Genomic DNA, 19,381 nt, shown 5'->3' with positions numbered 1-19,381 from the left:
TTTATCTTATATTTTTTTTAAAATTATAGAAATTAAACTATAATTTTTTTATTAAATGTATATTAAATTATACGTTTTAAAATATTTTAAATTTGTCAACGTTCCTATATTATGAAATAAGGAAAGTTACAAAAATAAATTATTTATAATACGACAAATTATAAATTACAAATCTTTATTATTCTATGTTCTAAACACACATGATACACATTATTCCGTTATTAATCCAACAATATATTAAACTTAAAAAAAAAACATAATAATAATTAAATTTTTTTACAAATTAATACCCGTTAACTTTTAATTTGATAAATCGATCCCTTAATTTTGTTAAATACTATATTAACCCCTTTACGTGTGATTCATATGTTAGTAGAGAAGAACAAGTTTGATATTAATAAGATGGAGACGCTAATTGATTAAATTAAGGTGATTTTTAATTATTTTTCTAAAAATAAAAATATTTTAAAATATATTTATATATTTATATATTTTTTTTAAAGAAAAAAATCCGGGATTTGATTGTATATCCACGTGGTAGGCGAGGGGCTTGTTTGATACGTGGTTGGCTTCTCTTCTCTCTAACGTACACCGCAATCTCTCTTTCTTTGTATTTCTCCATTTGTTTGTATTATTATATTATCTTTTTTTTTTTTTTTTATATATATATAGTTAAAAATTACCAACAATAATCCATGCTTCAATTCACAAAATGATAATTAGTAATTTATTTTCATATATATATATATATATATATATATATATATATATATATATATATATATATATATATGCGAGTATTTTTAGCATCATACTCCCGTTCATGTTATATCTTTGTCGTTATAAATATTTATTTAATATTAATAGACTCTACATTATTTAAAAATAAATACGGATGTGACACTCAAATAAAGTAGAACTACTTGAATTAATGAGAGTGATCATGAAAATACGATGAGTAAAAAAGTTTCAGTAATTCAATCCTATCAACTTTAAAATTCAAGTATAATGGTAAGCTAATCTGACGCGAGCCTTTCCTGGGACGGATTCCTCCTTTTGCTCCTCAGCGTATAGGGTATTAGTTGCCGTATCCAACTGTTGTTCCCCTTCCAAAAACATGTTCTTACGCATTACTCAGCTGTCCGTCACTGGAAACACCACTTTCGATCTGATGACTAGCATGCGTTAAGTATACCGCCCACGTTCGGCTGAGGATCGAACACTGCATGTGTCTTGAAAATTTGTGTTGACCAAGGGATGTCATCGTTAGAAGCAACCCTCTATATAAATTAAGCCACACCCAAGAAAGAAGGGCAAACGAGAGAGAGGGGAAATGGAGGTTGAAGGGCATAGCAAGGCTGCAAGCTCTCCCACCAAGTTACGTTGCTTGACCGACGATGACAGTCCCAAACTATCAATTTCCGCACAGCGGAGCTCTGGAAGAAAGCCGGGCGGATGGAAGAGCATGCCCTACATCCTTGGTAGCTACAATTGCTTGGGTTTCTTTATGGGGCTGGAGGGTTCTCTCTTAACGTTCTGCTTATTTTACAGGAAATGAAACGTTTGAAAGGCTGGCTTCAATGGGATTGATAGCCAACTTCATGGTGTATTTGATCAAAGTATATCACATAGATCAAGTTTCCGCCACCACTTTAATCAACGTATGGACCGGCGTTACCAATTTCTTGCCGCTTCTCGGCGCCTTTCTCTCCGATGCGTATGTCGGTCGCTACTGGACCATCGCCGTTGCTTCCGTTTTCTCTCTTTTCGTAATCCTCTCTCTCTATTTTGAAATGGGATTTCAAATTTTGGTGTTTTATAGGAGATAATACTTGAATTGTGTTATTCCTGACCATAACAGGGGATGGCGTCGATGACTTTGACGGCGTGGTTGCCGGCGCTACATCCGCCGGCGTGCGGTGGAGGGAAATGCGAGGGGCCAACGCCGTTCCAAATGGGATTCTTAATAATGAGTCTTTGTCTGGTATCAATCGGTAGCGGCGGAATCCGGCCGTGTAGTATTCCGTTCGGCGTCGATCAATTTGACCCAACGACGGACGCAGGGAGGAAAGGAATAGCCAGTTTTTATAATTGGTACTACGCCACGTTCAACGTGGTTTTGGTGGTTACTTTGACGATCGTGGTGTATATTCAAGACTCTGTCAGCTGGGTTTTGGGGTATGGCATCCCCACGGCGCTTATGTTCTGTTCCATCGTTCTGTTCTTCATGGGTACTCATGTTTATGTGTTTATTAAGCCTGAGGGAAGCGTGTTTACCGGCTTGGTTCAAGTCGCCGTCGCCGCCTATAAGAAGCGGAAGGTTGAGCTTCCTTCTCTTGAAACGAACCACCGGACAGCTTTCTATGACCCTCCATTGGAGCCTGGCTCTGTTGTCCTCTCAAAGCTTCCTCTCACCGACCAATTCAGGTCACCTCTGTTCTCTGTCTCTGTTTCTCTCTGTTTCTACACCCTGTTCTGATTTGTACGAGGTTTTACAGATTCTTGAACAAGGCCGCCGTTGTATTGGAGAAGGAGCTAAACCCAGATGGAAAAAGAACAAACAAATGGAATCTAAGCACAATCCAACAAGTTGAGGAATTCAAATGCTTGATCAGAGTTGCTCCGATTTGGGTTACCGGAATTCTCAGCCTGACTCCAATGCTTCAACAAGCGACTTTCTCGATCTCCCAAGCTCTGCTAATGGACCGCCGCATCGGACCCAATTTCCATATCCCACCGGCGTCAATCATCGTCATTTCCTTCCTCACCATCACTCTCTTCGTCCCCATCTACGACCGATTCCTCGTCCCCTTCCTTCGCAAATTCACCCACCACCAAAACGGCATTACCCAGCTCCAACGAATGGCCGTCGGCATAATCTTCGCCGTTCTCTCCATGGTCATCGCCGGCTTAATCGAGATGGCTCGAAGAAACCAAGCCAATGCCGGCGGCGGTTCCATGTCTGTATTCTGGCTGACACCGCAATTCTTCCTTATGGGTCTCTGTGAGGCATTTAATATAATTGGGCAAATCGAGTTTTTCAATAAGGAATTTCCAGAGCATATGAGGACGATGGGGAATGCTCTGTCGTCTTGTTCCATTGCGTTGTCGAGCTATGTCAGCACTGCTCTGGTTTTAATTGTGCATAGAACCACCGGCGGCGGCGGCGATGGGCGGGCCGATTGGTTAGCGGATGATCTGAACAAAGGTAGATTGGATTACTTCTACTACATCGTTGCAGCGACGGCGTTCTTTAACTTTTTCCTTTTTCTTTACTGTGCTAAGAATTACCGTTACAAGGGTAAAGAATCCAACTCCGAACTTGATTTTGAGCTTGCGAGCTCTGATAAAAAGCTGGAGGTGTGAGTGTTTAAACTAAGAAAATTGTGTGATTTGTAGCTTAGTAGAGCGGAATTAATAATCGACAACTATCTCGTATGGTTTGGAGAGTACTCGACACTAAAATCTGATTATGGTTCGACAAAAAGAAGACCTTATGAAGCTTTCCTTTTCTCTCCGATTGGCTTTGGGCCTTTCTTGGACACTGACTCGTGTTGCTGATATCTTTCTAAGTACTTTAAATTTGTCGAGTGGTTTCCTTTAAACGTAACTATAAATATTATTAGAAGGTTAAAAATGAATAAGTTGTTGATTTGATTAATATTGTTCTGACTCAAGTCTATAAATTTTTTACTTATTAATCAAAATAGAGTATAATTCATAATTATATATATATATATATATATATAGTTTTCCTGAAATTGGAAAAGAAAATCCAATTGTGAGTTTCAATCAAAGAAGGGTTCATTGGATCTGAAAATTTGTATTAAATAATAATAATAATAATAATAAATAAATAAATAAATAAATAAATAAGAGTGTTAAATTCAAGCACTGTATTGGTGGGAAGGTCGGCAACAGGTAGAGAAGAATCAAACAAAAGTGTATAAATAAATGTTATTTTATTATTATAAAAAATATTTTAAAAAGTTTGGATAATATCTTTAAAAATAATTTCTTATTAATTTTAGATAAAAATTTATTTTCTCTTAAATTTTAGGTTTTTATTAATATATTTAATTTTAAAAAAAATTATTTGTTCAGCTACGCGGAGATTCGCGGTTCCCGCTCACCTTTACTTCCTTCACGCCCTTCATTTTCATTCTCAGTTGCCGATGGATACTGAGAATGAGAACCCCGGCTCCAATGGCGGTTTCAGAAAGGCTTATTCATCCCAGAACCAGCCTCGAAGAAAGCCTGGTGGATGGAAGACCATGCCTTGGATCTGAGGTCTCTCTCTCGCTCTCTCTGTTCCGTTTTGTTGATTTTGAATCAAGTTTGTGCGACTAGTTTAATCAACGCTTGGTCGATTGCAAGTAACTGTACTCCTCTGGTTGGAGCTTTCATTTCCGATGCCATTGCACTTGGATCCGTAGTTTTTCTTTTGGTATTTATTCTTACTTTAGTATTAAGTTCGTCACTGAAATGATTGTATAAGAGTTTCAAGTTGTTGAATCTGTAAATTGTTGAATGGAATATGCGCTGTGCCTAAACCCTACACCTTAGAAGGGAAATTATGTTGTTTTTGGCCGACCCCTAGTTCATATATTTGACTTTGACTGTGATGTTGCTGGTTAGATGAATACTGGGAATTGATAATTGAATTGAGTTCTCCTCGTGTTGAGGATTATTGAAAGGAGTAGTCGCACATTCGCTAATTAAGAGGAGGATTATTGGTTTATAAGTAAGGAACACTATTTTCATTGGTATGATGCCTTTGGAGAAACCAAAAGTAAAGTCGTGAGAGCTTATGCTCAGAGTGGATAATATCATATCATTGTAGAGGTTTATCAGAGCTATGCCCTTAACTTAGTCATGTCAATAGAATCCTCACATTTCAAACAAAAAATTTGTGAGCCTCAAAGGTGTAGTCAAAAGTGACACAGGTGTCGAGCAAATGGTACTCCAAAGGAAGGAGTCAAGCCTCGATTAAGAGGAAGTTGTTTGAAGGTTCCACAGGCCTCGGGGGAGGCTCTATGGTGTACTTTGTTTGAGGGGAGGATTGTTGATGATTATTGAAAGGAGTAGTCTCATATTGGCTAATTAGGAAGAAGATCATGGGGTTATAAGTAAAGAACGCTATCTCCATTGGTATGAGGCCTTCTGGGGAAATCATAAGCAAAGCCATGAGAGCTTATCTTCATAGTGGACAATATCATGCCATTGTGGAGGTTCGTAATTTCTAACGTTTGGCATTTATGGCTGAGTCCTCTTTGTATTAGCGAGTAATTGTTCTACTCAATTACATGTTCATAGTTAAGCCACAAACCCATTTGCCTCATCACATTCTTTTGATTTAAGATTTTGGATTCAATGGTGATTTATAGGGAATGGCGGGAATAAACCACCATTTATAAGGGTGTGGAAACCTTCCCCTAGTAGACGCGTTTTAAAGCCTTGAGGTGAAATCCGGAGGGGGAAAATCCAAAGAAGACAATATTTGCTAGCGGTGAATCTGGGTCGATGAAATTGGAAGGGGGAAAATCCAAAGAAGACAATATTTGCTAGCGGTGAATTTGGGTCGTTACAGGAATGCGACTTGCCGCTTTAGGCAACAAGCCAATGCAAAGGTCCGACGAGTCGGCTTTCTAATAATGAGTCTTTGCTTTTTAGCCATTGGCTCAGGCGGGATTAGACCATGTAGTGTTCCTTTTGGCGTGGACCAATTTGATACGATAACGGAGAAAGGAAGAAAAGGGTTGGGCAGCTTCTACAATTGGTACTACGCCACCTTTTCCATTATTTTCGTCTTCACTGCAACTGTGGTTGTGTACGTCCAAGACTCTGTCAGCTGGGTGTTGGGCTATGCCATTCCCACACTGCTCATGTTTGGTGCCATCGTCCTCTTCTTTTTGGGCACTCGTGTTTATGTCTACATGAAGCCCGAGGGAAGTGTTTTTACTTGGCTTGCTCAAGTTGTTGTAGCAACATATAAGAAACGGAAGCTTAAGCTCCCTTCTCATGGAGCCATTGACAACGCAACCTTCTATGATCCTCCATTAGACTCTGGAACTGTTGTCATCCCAAAGCTCCCTCCTCATGGAGCCATTGACAACGCAACCTTCTATGATCCTCCATTAGACTCTGGAACTGTTGTCATCCCAAAGCTCCCTCTCATTGCCCACTACAGGTCAGAAATTTAGTACCTTCTCGTATTTATTGATCTTTACAAATGTACTTGTGAGATTCTAAATCGGTTGGAGAGGTGAATGAAACATTATAAGGGTGTGGAAACCTCTCCTTAGCAGACACGTTTTAAAACCGTGATGATGACAACAACTAGCATTGGGCCAAAGCGGACAGTATCTACTAGCATTGAGCTTGAGCTGTTATAAATGGTATCAGAGCTAGACACCAGACGGTGTGTCAGCGAGACGTTGGGTCTCCAGAGGTGAATTGTGAGATCTCACATCGGTTGGAGAGGGGAACGAAACATTGTGAAAACCTCTTCCTAGGAGACGTGTTTTATAACTGTGAGGCTAGCAGCGATACATAACAGGCAAAAACGGACAATATCTGCTAGCGGTGGGCTTGAACTGTTAGGCGCATCGAAATTGACAAATGCCGGTCTTCTGGCATACCGATGGGGCTGTGTGAGGCCTTTAGCGTTATAGGGCAGATGGAGTTTTTCAACATTGAGTTTCCAGAGCATTTGAGAACAATGGCCAATGCCATTCTCGCAATCTCCTTCACCATTGCTACCTATGTGAGCAACTTTGGTTATCGTAATTATTCACAAAACAAGCGGCGGCCATGGAAAGGCCGATTGGCTCACAAACGATCTGAATGCTGGCGAAGTTGATTATTACTACTACCTTGTTGCTGGAATTGCTTTTTTCAACTTGTTCTTGTTTGTGTATTGTGCTGTATCAGTACAAGGTGTTGGATGATGAAAGTCTACCTCGACTAATTTAGGGAATGATCATAGGTTTATAAGTGAGGAATACTAACTCTATCGGTATGAGGCCTTTTGGTGAAACCGAAAGCAAAGCTATGAGAGCTTATTGCTCAAAGTGGACAATATCATACGGTTGTGGAGAGTCGTGTTCGTCTAACACAAGAAACTTGATGTTTGAATTGACAACTTAATATTATTAAACTTGATGTTTGAATTGACAACTTAATATTATTTTATTATTATGATCGTCTTTGTTGATGAGAATATGGGTCGGGATGGTGGCGGTGGGCTAGAGGGAAAGACTCAATTTAAAAACCACGTAGAAAAAATGATAGGAGTTACTAATCGAAGTACTCTGATACTATGAAAATATTTGCTAAAGCCACTTCTACTAATCTGGAGTGAAAGTGATCACTTATATAATCAAATAAATTACAAAGAAAATAGAGAACTGTATCTAATTATAATTTGTAACGTAAAATTAAATAGATAAAGGAAATAGAGAACTATAAATAGATATTTTCATTCGTATATTTAATTATAATAAAAGGTCAAATACATATTATAAACGGTAACAGATTATAAGATTGTTTATCTATAGTAAATAGTAAAAAGTCAAAGTAAAAAGTCAAAGTCAAAGTCAAATATGATAGAGAATATTAAATAAAGCGGCTAAATATCCTCGGCTGTTACGTGAAAATGAAAATTATAAAACGAATTTAACTAATTTAGAACTAAAATTAATTTTATTAGAATATATTTTCTAAAATTGGATTAAGATAATCCACCGATTTTAACCCTTTATTCCTAAATTGAACGCCTCCTTCGCCCAATCACATCATCCTCTTTTTCCCCTCGCAGAAACCTTTCAAAACCCTCGCTCTACTGCTACCCGCTCACCACCTAGCTTGGTGGTGCTCCGACGATTATCCTTTTTATCACCGACTTCGCCGGATTTAACAACCACCACTTCGCCGGTAACAATGGCGTCTCCCGTTCCTTCCGATGTTTGCGATGGACCCGTCCTCAGTCTCATCAACAAGCGTCTCCGCGCCCTTCGCAAGAAGCATAATCGCATTCTTCAGATGGAGGAGGCTATTGCTCAAGGAAAACCCATCAACAAAGAGCAAGAGGAAGTCCTTCGCTCTAAACCTACTGTGTCTGCCCTAATCGATGAGCTTGAAAAGCTTCGCCCACCGCTTGCGTCGGCTGTCTCTGAGGAAATCAACTTGGCTGTTCAACGCCAGCAGGCGAGTGTCTCCCCTCAACCCGTTTCAACCGATGATTCACCTTCGGAGGTTGTGGATGACAAGGCCAGTGTCGAGAAAGACCAGGACGAGCACGCTGTTGTCGAAGATCTTCTAAACCTCCTCTACTTTGGCTCTTTGTTTGACGTCAAGTCTCAAAGCGATTTCACTTCGACGATGCTTACGAGAACGCACGAGAGGGGTTGCTGCCTCACGTACGATTATGTCACTGACGATGCTACCGATCTTCTGGCCGAGAGGGATCTGGATTTGATATCGACGATGAGCGGGCTACTGATCTCACGTCCCGTAGATTCGAATTTGCCGCATAAGAATGCGTTGGAGCGTTGCATCGAGCACGCTAATCTTTGGCTCACGAAGGCAGACAAGTCTATTGGGCCCAACACGGATGTTACTTGTATTGTTATTTTTTTTTCTTTCTAACCTCTACTCGATATCTTTTTTGCTGGTTTTGTTCGGTTAGTTTCGTTCTTTCAATTTGGGTGTGGTGTTAACTTGTAATACAATTTTGTAGATGCGAACTTGAGGGAGAGGCTGCACAAGATAATGGCGTCGGAGTACTTCACTACCACGCCTGAGATAAAAGGTCCTGTTGAAGTAGCTGCTGTTGCTGCAGGAAACTATGCCAATTTCCAGGTTCCGGTAGCTGTCCATGAAGAAGATTCTGCTGCAAAGTTTCAACAAACGGTATTATTACTTTCTCATACCGCATGATGTTACTTATCTGCCACTTAATCTCCTTAAAATGAATTTATCAAGTAAAATTGTCATGTATTTTGTTCTATCTATCGTGTATTGTCTTTCCTTAGCTTAATGCCTTTCACCAAACTCTCCTTAAAATTGTAGTTAGAGTAGTGGAATGAAAGTTCTATTAAAAAGGTGAGGATAGTCCTTTTCAATGTGTGTTTGATCAAGATAAGAAACCTTCCTATTGATTTGTGGAGCTTGAAAACCATTAAATATTTTTGTAACTATAGGGGGAGGTTCTTGGAAAAAAGAAAAAAGAAAAAGAAAAAAAAAAAAAAGAACTTAGAAGCTTGTCTTGATGTCGATGGAAGTATGTCAGAAGTTCTAAGAAAATTGCACTGCCTTCATCCTAATTGAAGCCACCTTACCTTCCTCCTTGCACTCTTCTAGCGTTGTTTAGATTTGTCCTTTTTTCCCAATGCCTTATGTCATTTAGGCCGATTAGCAGATGTTCATGGTATCTTTTTTGAAAGGCAGCTAAAGTTTACAAGCTTGAAGACAGTATTGGTTTTCTTTGATGCGAAGGTCTAAGATTAGCGATCAATTTAACTTCTTGCTTGTGCCTGCCTTAAAAGACGAATAGCTGTCTTATTAAGGGTGACTTATCAACGCATTTGTAGAAAGTGCTTGTGTTTTCTCCCTTCTCGTGTACTCCCGTTCCTTCTTGTTTAGACATGGGCCCATTTAACCCTGTCTTGTCCAAAACCTTAGAAGTTTCCATTTCCATGCCCACTGTCTATCATTAGTTGAAGAAAACAGAACCACCATCAACCATGGGAGGATGAGCTATTGGTAGTTTTAAACTAAGGAATTTCTCTCTTTGTAGTACGACAAAAGTGGGGTAAGGACTAAAACTTCTGACCTTGAAGAAAGGAGTCGGTGCCTTAATGATAGAGCTATGCAAATGTAAGTAAACCTTCGACATGGTGGGGATTTGAACCATGTTCATGAATTTGGAGAAACTACATAGAGGAGAAAGCTTTATGGAGAATCTATCTAGGGTAAATTTACCCTTTCTCATTTTGGTTTAGTCTCGAACTTTTGCTCTTTGTTCATCGGCAACATTCTTTAAATTTTCCATTTCTCATTTGGAGAAACTGCATTGAGGAGAAAGCTTTATGGAGAATCTATCTATGAACCAAGACATCTCAGTCATACAATATGAACTTGAACGAAATTATGAAGAATGTTGTTCAAATTACCACAAAATAAAGTCAAGTTCTCTTAAAGTTGGACTCAAGAGAATCAAGTCTCATTTACGTAACAAGCCCTTTTTATTTATTTTTAGGTTACATCTACATACTGGCTACATAGTGGCTAATTAGGGTCATAAAATATGAAGGTTACAAACTTTTGAAATGCCCCATACAACGTCAAGGGTTTCATTTTGAGGTTACATAAAGCCATGTATGTTATCTTTGTAAAAGGGATTTGAGGTTAGCATTTGTGCTTTCCTTTGGCCAATGACTAAGTTTCTTTGCAATTCTATGCCGTTTAGATTGCATGCTTAGAATTATTCAAGCTTGACATAATCAATCTTGCTTGTGGAGTGTTTTGCAAGTCTATGTAATTTAGATTGCGTATTTAGAACCATTCAAGCTTGACAAGATCAATCTTACTTGTGGAGTGTTTTGCAATTCTATGTAATTTAGATTGCATGTTTAGAACCATTCAAGCTTGACATGATCAATCTTGCTTGTGGAGTGATTCGAATCTATAACAAGTGTTCTTGCCTTAAAATATTTGATCAACAAGGTAATTTGAATCTTACTTTCTCCTAAACTTCCTTCAAGTTCATATTATTACAAGGGAAGTTAGTAAGTAAATGACAAGGAATCACTACAAGAGAAGTTAGATTTAGATTACTTGTTGATCGAATATCTCAAGGTAAAAACACTTGAAATTTGAATCACTTCACAAGCAAGATCGATTGTGTCAAGCTTGAATGATTCTAAATATGCAATCTAAACTACGTAGAATTGCAAAGAAACTTAGCCTTTGTCTTAAAGAAAGCACAAATGCTAATTTTACTACATTTTTCAATTCCCCTTTACAAAAATAACATACATGACTATATAGCCTCGAAGCTTAAAGAAAGCACAAATGCTAATTTTACTACATTTTTCAATTCCCTTTTACAAAAATAACATACATGACTTTATAGCCTCGAAGCTTAGAGAAAGCACAAATGCTAATTTTACTACATTTTTCAATTCCCTTTTACAAAAATAACATACATGACTTTATATAGCCTCGAAATGAAACTCTTGACCTTCCAGAGGTATTCCAAGAGTAGGTACAATAAGTAGTCACTATGTAAATGTAACCTACAAATAAATAAGTCTTAAAACTTAAAATACACTTACGAAACACCATAAATCTAGATTTTAATCATTCATCATAATTTGTAACCATCTAAGAATGATGAAACCCATCATAATTTGTAACCATCTAAGAATAATGGTAACCATCTAAGAATAATGAAACCCATCATAATTTGTAACCATCTAAGAATAATGAAACCGCATTTGAAGTTTCTTGAAGCCCTTGTTGCATAAATGAGACTTGATTCTTTTTAATGTGAAATTGATTCTTTTTAATGTGAAATTGATTGATTGTAACTTGAGTTTAACTTTAATAGAAATTGTCTTTATTTTGTGGTAATTTGAACAACATTCTTCACAACTTCGTTTAACTATGATTGAGATGTCTTGGTTCATATAAGATAAGATGCATAGCTAACACTTGATAGCATAATTGATGTGCCACACATTAGTTATATAAATGGTCTGTTTCACATATGTGCATTTTTGTAAGCTCTAAATACAGAGAGGAGTATAAATCTTTTTATTATAAACTTTTACCAAATCGATGAGAAAGCTTTCTCAAGACATCAGACGTCTAAATATCTGTAGAGGGAAGTGCTCCGAGAATCATATTCTCTTTTTGTTGTTTTTCTTGGCCCACTTAATTATTTTAGCTTGTTGCTTTTTTGCAGAGTGGTCATCCATGTTCATAAATGATTGAAAATTTTCCTAAGAAAATTGTACATAAATGTTTTGACATTTCATTACCTTTTGTTAATAGCACATGTAGGATACCTTCTGCATTTAATTCATTAAAAAAAATATAATATTGGCCTTTTATTTTCTGAGATTTGAGTTCATTTTTTTATCCCTAGTTTGGACGGTGAAAATATCATGCTTTGCTTCTTAGAAATGTTGGGAATTTGGCTACCGATGGTCAAAGGCTGGGATGTAGGTTTTGGTTTACGTTTTCTTTTCAAAGGTGTCAGAGACCATTTAATCTTGTAGTGAACAAACATTTTATGGTTCTTTGAAGCTTATATCTATATTTTATGTTGTTGTTGACCTTGAAAAGAAAGGTGTCACAATATTAGTGGTTAAGTTTGCTGCTTTATTGTAGAATCAGAACGACCAATTGACTGGACATCGCAATCTAAAGGATGACAGTTGCTTGAAATCATTATTTGAAGTTAATCTTTTACTACCTTACTGAAATTGTTTCTATTGGAAATTTTAGTAGTAATATTGTATATAACTCTTTAATTTGTAGGACGTTGACGTGGGAGAACTGCAAGGAGATGATATCAGTGATGATCAACCTGGTTCTGCTGACGAATTGCCCAGGGTATGCCCCAATTTTGTTAATCTTTCTGCAGTACTTCACTCTAGTTTTTCTCTTATTTTATTATACTTTCTGAGTATGCCTTTATTTGAACTTGGAAACTTCTGCTTTGCAGGATATGCCGGAGGCCGGAAATTCTTCTGAACTCCTCATATCACAGCAAGAAGTGAGATCAGAAGAAGAATTTGAGCTGAAACATGGGGATGGAGATGCAAAAGAACAGCAATATGTTCCTCGAAGGGCCTATATGAACCAAAGAGGTGGCCGTGGAGTTGGTGGCCGAAGAGGAGGATACCCTAATGGTCGTGGAGGTCGCGGTGATGGAAGGGGAGGAGGTTCCTACCAGAATGGACGCCCTCGATATTATGACCAGTCAGGAAATTATTACCAGAGGAACTACTATAATGGTCGAGGAAGAGGTGGTGGGAGGGGTGGTGGTGGCCACTCATACAACAGCCATGGTTCAGCCCAAGGTGCACCCAACTCTGCAAGTATTGGCGTGGCTTCGTGATTATTCTATGAATGTCCTTGGGGGGTGTTTCTCCGAAGTGGATCGGTGGTTCGAATGTCTGTTGCTTTTCATTATTCCCTCTCCCCTATTTGGACATCGGTGCTCGTTGAATTCACCATCCAACATCTTGTTTTTTGTAGTTCCTAGTTTTGATGGATCCAATGGAAGCTGTATAAAAAGGCAGGTATCGCCAAACCACCATTTGATCCTAAGTTATTTTGTGGACGTGAGTTGATGATGATGCTTAGATATTTTAAGGTTTGATATGGTTTTCTCGTTTTAGTTATCGAGTTTGCGAGTTCTTAACCACATCGTTTTAGAACTGTTCAAGGTCTGATATTGTAGAACTTGGTGAATTTACATTCCTTGTAGATAATTCTCTTCTTCAACTATAAGAATTCTGAGAACGATAAATTTCGTGTTACAGTACAATAAAAGTGAGAAACTCAAAAGAAAAAAGCGGCGCATATATGCAAAATAAAGCATATTCATTTCCATTTCAAAAGATGGCATCCTGCTACGCCTCACATTTGAAAGCTTCAATCAACTGTGTATTGATATGAAGTGATTAAGTTAACCTAAGCTTAAAGTGATACTCGAGTTAAAGTAATCTTGCACCACATTGGTGTTATTATTATTATTTTTTTAATGCCTATATTCTTTCCCGACAATAGAAACTTATCACTTATCTAACAATCCAACCATATTTGTATAATATTTAGGACAAAATATACTTTTTGATATATGAAATTTAATTTAATATCTATTTTCTTTACAAAATGATAAATATTTTTGTTACTACTTTTTACTAGAGTTTTTACCATCTAAACCCAAGTTTTTACTAGAGTTAAAATTCAAATGTATTACAAGAGAAGTGAAAACATCATATAAAACATAATAATTATCCAACAAAAAATAAAATTAATATTATTTTATTAAATCACCTCGTACAATTAAAAAATAATTAAAGAGTTGAAATGAAAATTAAAATCCAAACTTTAGCGTTGAAAGTATCTTTTAAAAATCTAAAAATCGAGTAAATCTCAATTACAAGCTTTAAAAACCAAAATTTTATTTTGGTCTACTATTTTTCTAATATTTTTCTAAGAAAATAGAATAAAATAATAAGACGAATAAAGGCAAAAAGTTTAGTGTCATTTTTTTATGTATATATAAAAAAAGAATATAATAATAATAATAATATCTTGTCAGGTTTTCCATACAAGATTTGACATCATAGTATAATTTTTTTAATACAATAAAAATATCGTTCGTGCATTTATAATTTATTCTTAAAATAAATTAAAAAAAAAAAAAAAAAAAAAAAAAAAAAAAACTTAATTTATATATTTAATTAAATATCATTTTGCCGCAATGTCAAAAGTTGATCAATTTATGTCTGGACACTGCATTTTTGATAAAGTAGTTCATACCAAAAGATACCAAACGAGCAGACATTAGCCTTTAAAAAAATATTTTAATTCGTATAATTACTTTAAATTTGTCAACTTAACTGATGTTAGGCGCTAATTAACTTCGTTAATCCCCACTTAAGAGTTTAAAGAACGGTGATAATTTCATTTTCTGTCGACAACACAAAAATTAAGAGAAAAATATAAAATTACTGCACAGATGGAATCATATTCCATAAAGCTTGAGTTTCCCCTTTTACTGTTTTCTTCTCCTATATATGAAGCTGCTCAAACCTGTAATAAACACAAACAGGGTTTCTCTCAGAGAAGAGGCTCAAACTGACCTGAGTTTAAGAACTTCCAGCTTCAATTTCAAAAAATGGGAGCAAGCTTTACAGTCCCACGTTCAAGATCTTCCAGTACATCATTAAAAGGAAAGGCTCCCACCATTGTCGAGTGCCACAACAAAGCTGAGTGGACAGCTCATTACGAAGCCACGAAGGAAACAAACAAGCTTGTAAATTTCATATGAACTTTCCATTCCAACATATAAATAATGCATGCTTCGGATTTGTCGTTGACAAGCAGCTGTTTTTTGCTTTGTGATTTGTTTGTGCTGCTGGTTTGTTGTAGATGGTGATTGATTTCACTGCTGCATGGTGTGCACCTTGTCGACACATGGAGCCGACTATCAAGGAGTTTGCTGCAAGGTTCAAGGATGTTGAGTTCATCAAAATCGACGTCGATAAGTTGGCGGTATGGTCGAGATTTCAATCTTGTCTTGTATTTGTGTTTGATATTGGTTGAGTGGGTATGTTGAAACATGACTGTGCTGAAAAAATGGATGACAACGCAGGATGTCGCTAAGGAGTATGGCGTAGAGGCAATGCCAACATTCATACTGCTTAAGAACGGGAAAGTAGTTGATAAAGTGGTCGGAGCCAGGAGGGAGGACCTACAAAAGAAGATTGAGAAATATAGTAAATATTGATGATGTTCATGAAGCATCTAAATAAGGGAAAAACAGTAATAAAGAAGCAGGATCATCTAGTTTGCTAGAACAAACAAACCATGTGATGTTTATTCTATTATGACAGCCCTTATGATTTATGTTCAGAAAGATTTCTGCCTTTTTCTCCTATAAACTCAAACAAATACATAAAAGAAATGACAGGTAGCTCAGCCAGCAGAGTGAACATGGTTTTGATTGGTTCGATTGATTGCAATCAAACCAATCAGAGGATGGTAATGGTTTATAATATGCTAGAAAGGATGACAAAAAGGACACTGCATAAATTATTCAACACCAGATGATGCACAGTATACACGAAATTCCAAGCTAATAAAATACAAATAATCTTACACAGACTTCCATGTAAAAATATGTATGATCACATGATGCAACATTATTATAATCAAGTCAAAATTAACTTTTGGCTACAAGGGCAGTGGATGAAGAATGCTAGATTTTAATCCCTAAATCATATTTCCAGGAATTAATCAAGCAGTTCTCCAAGGTTCTAATATGCACAATGTTTCTTTCTGGAGTGTAGGACGAGTATTTACATGTTTTTGAGCTTGTATTATCGATCCCCTGTGTAGAAGGTTCGTTGTTGTGACCGCTCCTGGACTCGGCTTCTTAATCAGAACCACCCAAAGCCCTTCTTAGATCGGATTTCTGATCAAAAGTAAGCTTTGATGGGAAAACTATATCAAACTTGATTCTAAGGTTCCCCTTCTTGTTTGGTTCTTTAGAGATGGGCATTCCTTCATTCTGGATCACTACCTCGTAACCCGGTTTGACAATATCAGTAACAGTCGTGAGATTTCTTCCATCCAAAGTTGTAAAGTTCAATGTGTTTCCGGTTAGTGCTTCTAGTAGAGATAGTTTCTGATTCACTACCAAATCATTGCCATCCCTTTCAAACACAGGATGCGGTTTCTCATCGATGATAAATATAAGATCAGCAGGGGCGACCCCAGGTTCTTGATTGCCTTTCTCAGGGAAAGTGATTTTTGTCCCCTTCTTCCAACCAGGCTTGATATCGATTTTTAACACTTCATCAACAGTTTTCGGCTTCCTGCAAAACAACTTACTTGAATGTCAAGCCTAAATCGAGGAGAAAGACGAGATGAAAACTATGCAAGAACAATGAAGATATGAAAAGAGAATGAAATAGGGTGTCACACAAACCCAATGTATTAGACGAATCATCACTCAATGAAGTTAAATGTTTGCTTGATTGCAATGATGCCAAAAAGGAAGAGTAAGCTTATGTTCATTTAATTCGATTCGATGATGTTCTTCTCCAATTTTCATCAAGAAAAGCATGTTAATTATTCGTAATCAACAGAAAATATCGTTATAGATGCGTCTTGTGGCCATTGAAGAAAGAAGAAGCACCAAGTCCCCTTTCTGATCATAAAGTTTATGTCAGAGCATGATATTCATATGATCATCTGTCTTTCTGAAAAGCACGCAGAATCATCCAATTAGCTACACAAGTATGTCTTTACTTTAGGCAGACAAGAATTTGACATATCATGCTATGCTATAATATTCAAAGTTGCAAACCACTGGCTCATATTAGTTTATCCTATCGTCTTTACATCAATGGTAAGAGTATAATAGAAGGGATCGTTCGCCATTTAAAGAGGTATCAATATCCTGATAATCCTAGGCAGCCAGCTAGAAAAAAAGAACAATATCTTCGCAATATTTTCCTTCATTTCCGTCCATTAAGCCTTGCATCATCAAAGATACCATTAGATACAATCGAAACAAATTAGATTTATTAGCATTCAACATCTTTGTTTCAATTAAAATCAAAAGAAGTAAAAGAAGAGCCAGAAACCAGTAGCAGGAAAATTTGACATACCCAAATTCATCAGGGACAATGCGAGAAATCTTCATCTTCCTCCTAGAACCTTTGTAAAGCTCTTCCAAGCTACACATTAACTTGCTCTCAATTGGCGATGCTTTCTTATTCGTTTGCTTCCCAGCTTCCGCCTTACCATTCCTAAACACACTCTCTCCCCTAAACCCTCGGCTCTTAGCACTCCCAGCCCCGCCGAACAACTCGGCGAAAATGTCATCTGCATCTCGAGGGACATAGGAAAAAGAAGGATTGGAATTAGCCGGAGGAACAAAATCAGTAGATTTGAGAGCCTCCTCGCCGTAAAGATCGTAGATCTGACGCTTCTTAGCGTCGCTCAAAACATCATAAGCTTCAGAGATCTGCTTGAACTTAGACTCCGCCTCTTTCTTGTTCAAAGGATTCTTATCAGGATGCCATTTCATAGCCAACCTCTTGTAGGACCTCTTCAGATCCTCTTCATTCGCATTTCTGTTCACCTTCAACACATTGTAGTAATCCACCCCCATCCCACAGCTACCTCCTCGATCCCTCAAAATCCTTCCAAATCCTTCAAAATGTGGATCCAAATTCCCAGAGCTCGAACAAACTTCTAGCTGATGACTTCAATTTCGGGAACTAAAATCGAAGCAAAACTGGAAGAATTGTGGCTGATTTCTCCAATCTCGCTTTTTTAATAATATATATATTTAAAGTCAAATGTCTTTTCTTCCTGCTAACGTCACATCTCGGTGACAGAAACTTGCGTGAATGACAATCCTGAATGGACGACGACGATTTTCCTTATCCACGTGAGGGTCACCCCTCTCCCCTCTTGTCGGGCACCAAATTTATTATTTATTATCATTTTTTTTAAATATTATCTCTTTTTTTTATTAAAAAAAATAAATAAATAAAAACCCTTCTATTATTGGATGGGTAGGTTTTTCTTATTAATTTAATTTAACTAAATCATCAATTATTAGTTGGTTCTCATCAATATATATATATATATTTATTTATTTAGAGTAAATAAAATAATAGTAAATAATACAATAGTTGAATATAAATATTTTTTATAATTAAATACTCATAAATTCATCAAATAATGCAAAAATGCTCCCTTTAAAATCAAATAAAATATTAATGATGATTTTGTCGGCACAATTTACTATATTTGTCTAATAAAGCCAAAAATATATTATATACACAGAAAAAGAAATAATTATGCAAAAATAAACTCAACAAATTAACAAAAAATAATAATTAAAAAAAAAAAGATTTAGAAAGGGTACCAAAAAATATCGAACGTGCGGTCAAGTAGTGATTGGGAGAATAAAGTGGTGGGTGTAGGAAAGAGAGAGGAGAGGGACAGTTTTGTACTTTCACATATATTTAATAATATAAATTATAAAAAGAATTATTCATTTAATTTGGAATTGGAATATTAGTCGGCAGTCGCCGCCGTGGGAACCGCTGCGGAATAAGCCAAACACGTCATTTTTCACCATTCAACCAGCTGGCCCCTTTTAATTAATTAAAATATATTAAATCGACTTTTTTGTCCAAATTATTTTTTATTTTAAATTACCATTTTTAATTCTCCTGAAAATCTTTTAAAAAATATCTTCTTTTTTTCCCCCAAGGAAAATAGACTTATTTATCTTTAATTTCTTTTATTATTTATGGCTTTTAATGAGAATCTAGAAATTAAAGAGAAATATTTGCTTTAATGAAAAGTATTTTTATTTAATTTCTAGATTCACATTAAAAGGAATAAAATCTTATTAAAGATTTTTTTTTAAATAAAATTTTCAACGTTTTATTTATGTAATTATGAATATGTAAAAATAAAAAATAAAAAAAAGTCAGAAGGTAAATGGGATTCCTTTGTAATAGTATTTGGAATAATCTTTTTAAAAAATCATTAAAAATGGTATATACTATTTTCAATTTTATTTTTATTAACTTAATTCAATTAT

General features: G+C 36.4%; 4 protein-coding genes and 1 pseudogene across 5 annotated transcripts; 4 read left to right on the top strand and 1 right to left on the bottom strand.

Annotated features, from left to right (window-relative positions):
• Nucleotides 1-1,053: 1,053 nt before the first annotated feature.
• On the top strand, nucleotides 1,054-3,631 carry LOC111802212 (protein NRT1/ PTR FAMILY 2.13). The gene is made up of 4 exons (XM_023686498.2): nucleotides 1,054-1,481; nucleotides 1,552-1,769; nucleotides 1,862-2,427; nucleotides 2,499-3,631. The coding sequence occupies exons 1-4, from the start codon at nucleotides 1,334-1,336 to the stop codon at nucleotides 3,364-3,366; spliced, it is 1,800 nt and encodes a 599-aa protein (XP_023542266.2). The 5' UTR covers nucleotides 1,054-1,333; the 3' UTR covers nucleotides 3,367-3,631.
• A 468-nt stretch (nucleotides 3,632-4,099) lies between these two features.
• On the top strand, nucleotides 4,100-7,134 carry LOC111802009 (protein NRT1/ PTR FAMILY 2.13-like; annotated as a pseudogene).
• A 665-nt stretch (nucleotides 7,135-7,799) lies between these two features.
• On the top strand, nucleotides 7,800-13,418 carry LOC111802218 (uncharacterized). Its single transcript, XM_023686506.2, has 4 exons — nucleotides 7,800-8,623; nucleotides 8,741-8,913; nucleotides 12,550-12,624; nucleotides 12,737-13,418. The coding sequence occupies exons 1-4, from the start codon at nucleotides 7,942-7,944 to the stop codon at nucleotides 13,130-13,132; spliced, it is 1,326 nt and encodes a 441-aa protein (XP_023542274.1). The 5' UTR covers nucleotides 7,800-7,941; the 3' UTR covers nucleotides 13,133-13,418.
• A 1,357-nt stretch (nucleotides 13,419-14,775) lies between these two features.
• LOC111801772 (uncharacterized) lies at nucleotides 14,776-18,092 on the bottom strand. Of its 2 annotated transcripts, XR_002816187.2 has the most exons (3): nucleotides 17,424-18,091; nucleotides 16,111-16,625; nucleotides 14,776-15,499 (listed from the first exon to the last, which is right to left on the bottom strand). XR_002816187.2 is itself a non-coding variant. In XM_023685922.2 (2 exons), the coding sequence occupies exons 1-2, from the start codon at nucleotides 17,927-17,929 to the stop codon at nucleotides 16,184-16,186; spliced, it is 948 nt and encodes a 315-aa protein (XP_023541690.1). In that variant the 5' UTR covers nucleotides 17,930-18,092; the 3' UTR covers nucleotides 15,818-16,183. The 2 variants fall into 2 exon arrangements, 1 of the variants encoding a protein (XP_023541690.1); XM_023685922.2 differs by lacking the exon at nucleotides 14,776-15,499 and having other exon boundaries at nucleotides 15,818-16,625; nucleotides 17,424-18,092.
• Nucleotides 14,924-15,674, top strand: LOC111801773 (thioredoxin H4). Its single transcript, XM_023685923.2, has 3 exons — nucleotides 14,924-15,061; nucleotides 15,178-15,300; nucleotides 15,401-15,674. Exons 1-3 carry the CDS (start codon nucleotides 14,924-14,926, stop codon nucleotides 15,533-15,535), a joined length of 396 nt encoding a protein of 131 aa, XP_023541691.1. The 3' UTR covers nucleotides 15,536-15,674.
• Nucleotides 18,093-19,381: the final 1,289 nt, after the last annotated feature.

The sequence above is a fragment of the Cucurbita pepo genome, chromosome 9 (assembly GCF_057944985.1).
Source record: "Cucurbita pepo subsp. pepo isolate OVF chromosome 9, ASM5794498v1, whole genome shotgun sequence".
NCBI lineage: Eukaryota > Viridiplantae > Streptophyta > Magnoliopsida > Cucurbitales > Cucurbitaceae > Cucurbita > Cucurbita pepo.
This window is presented reverse-complemented; position numbering and strand designations above follow the sequence as displayed.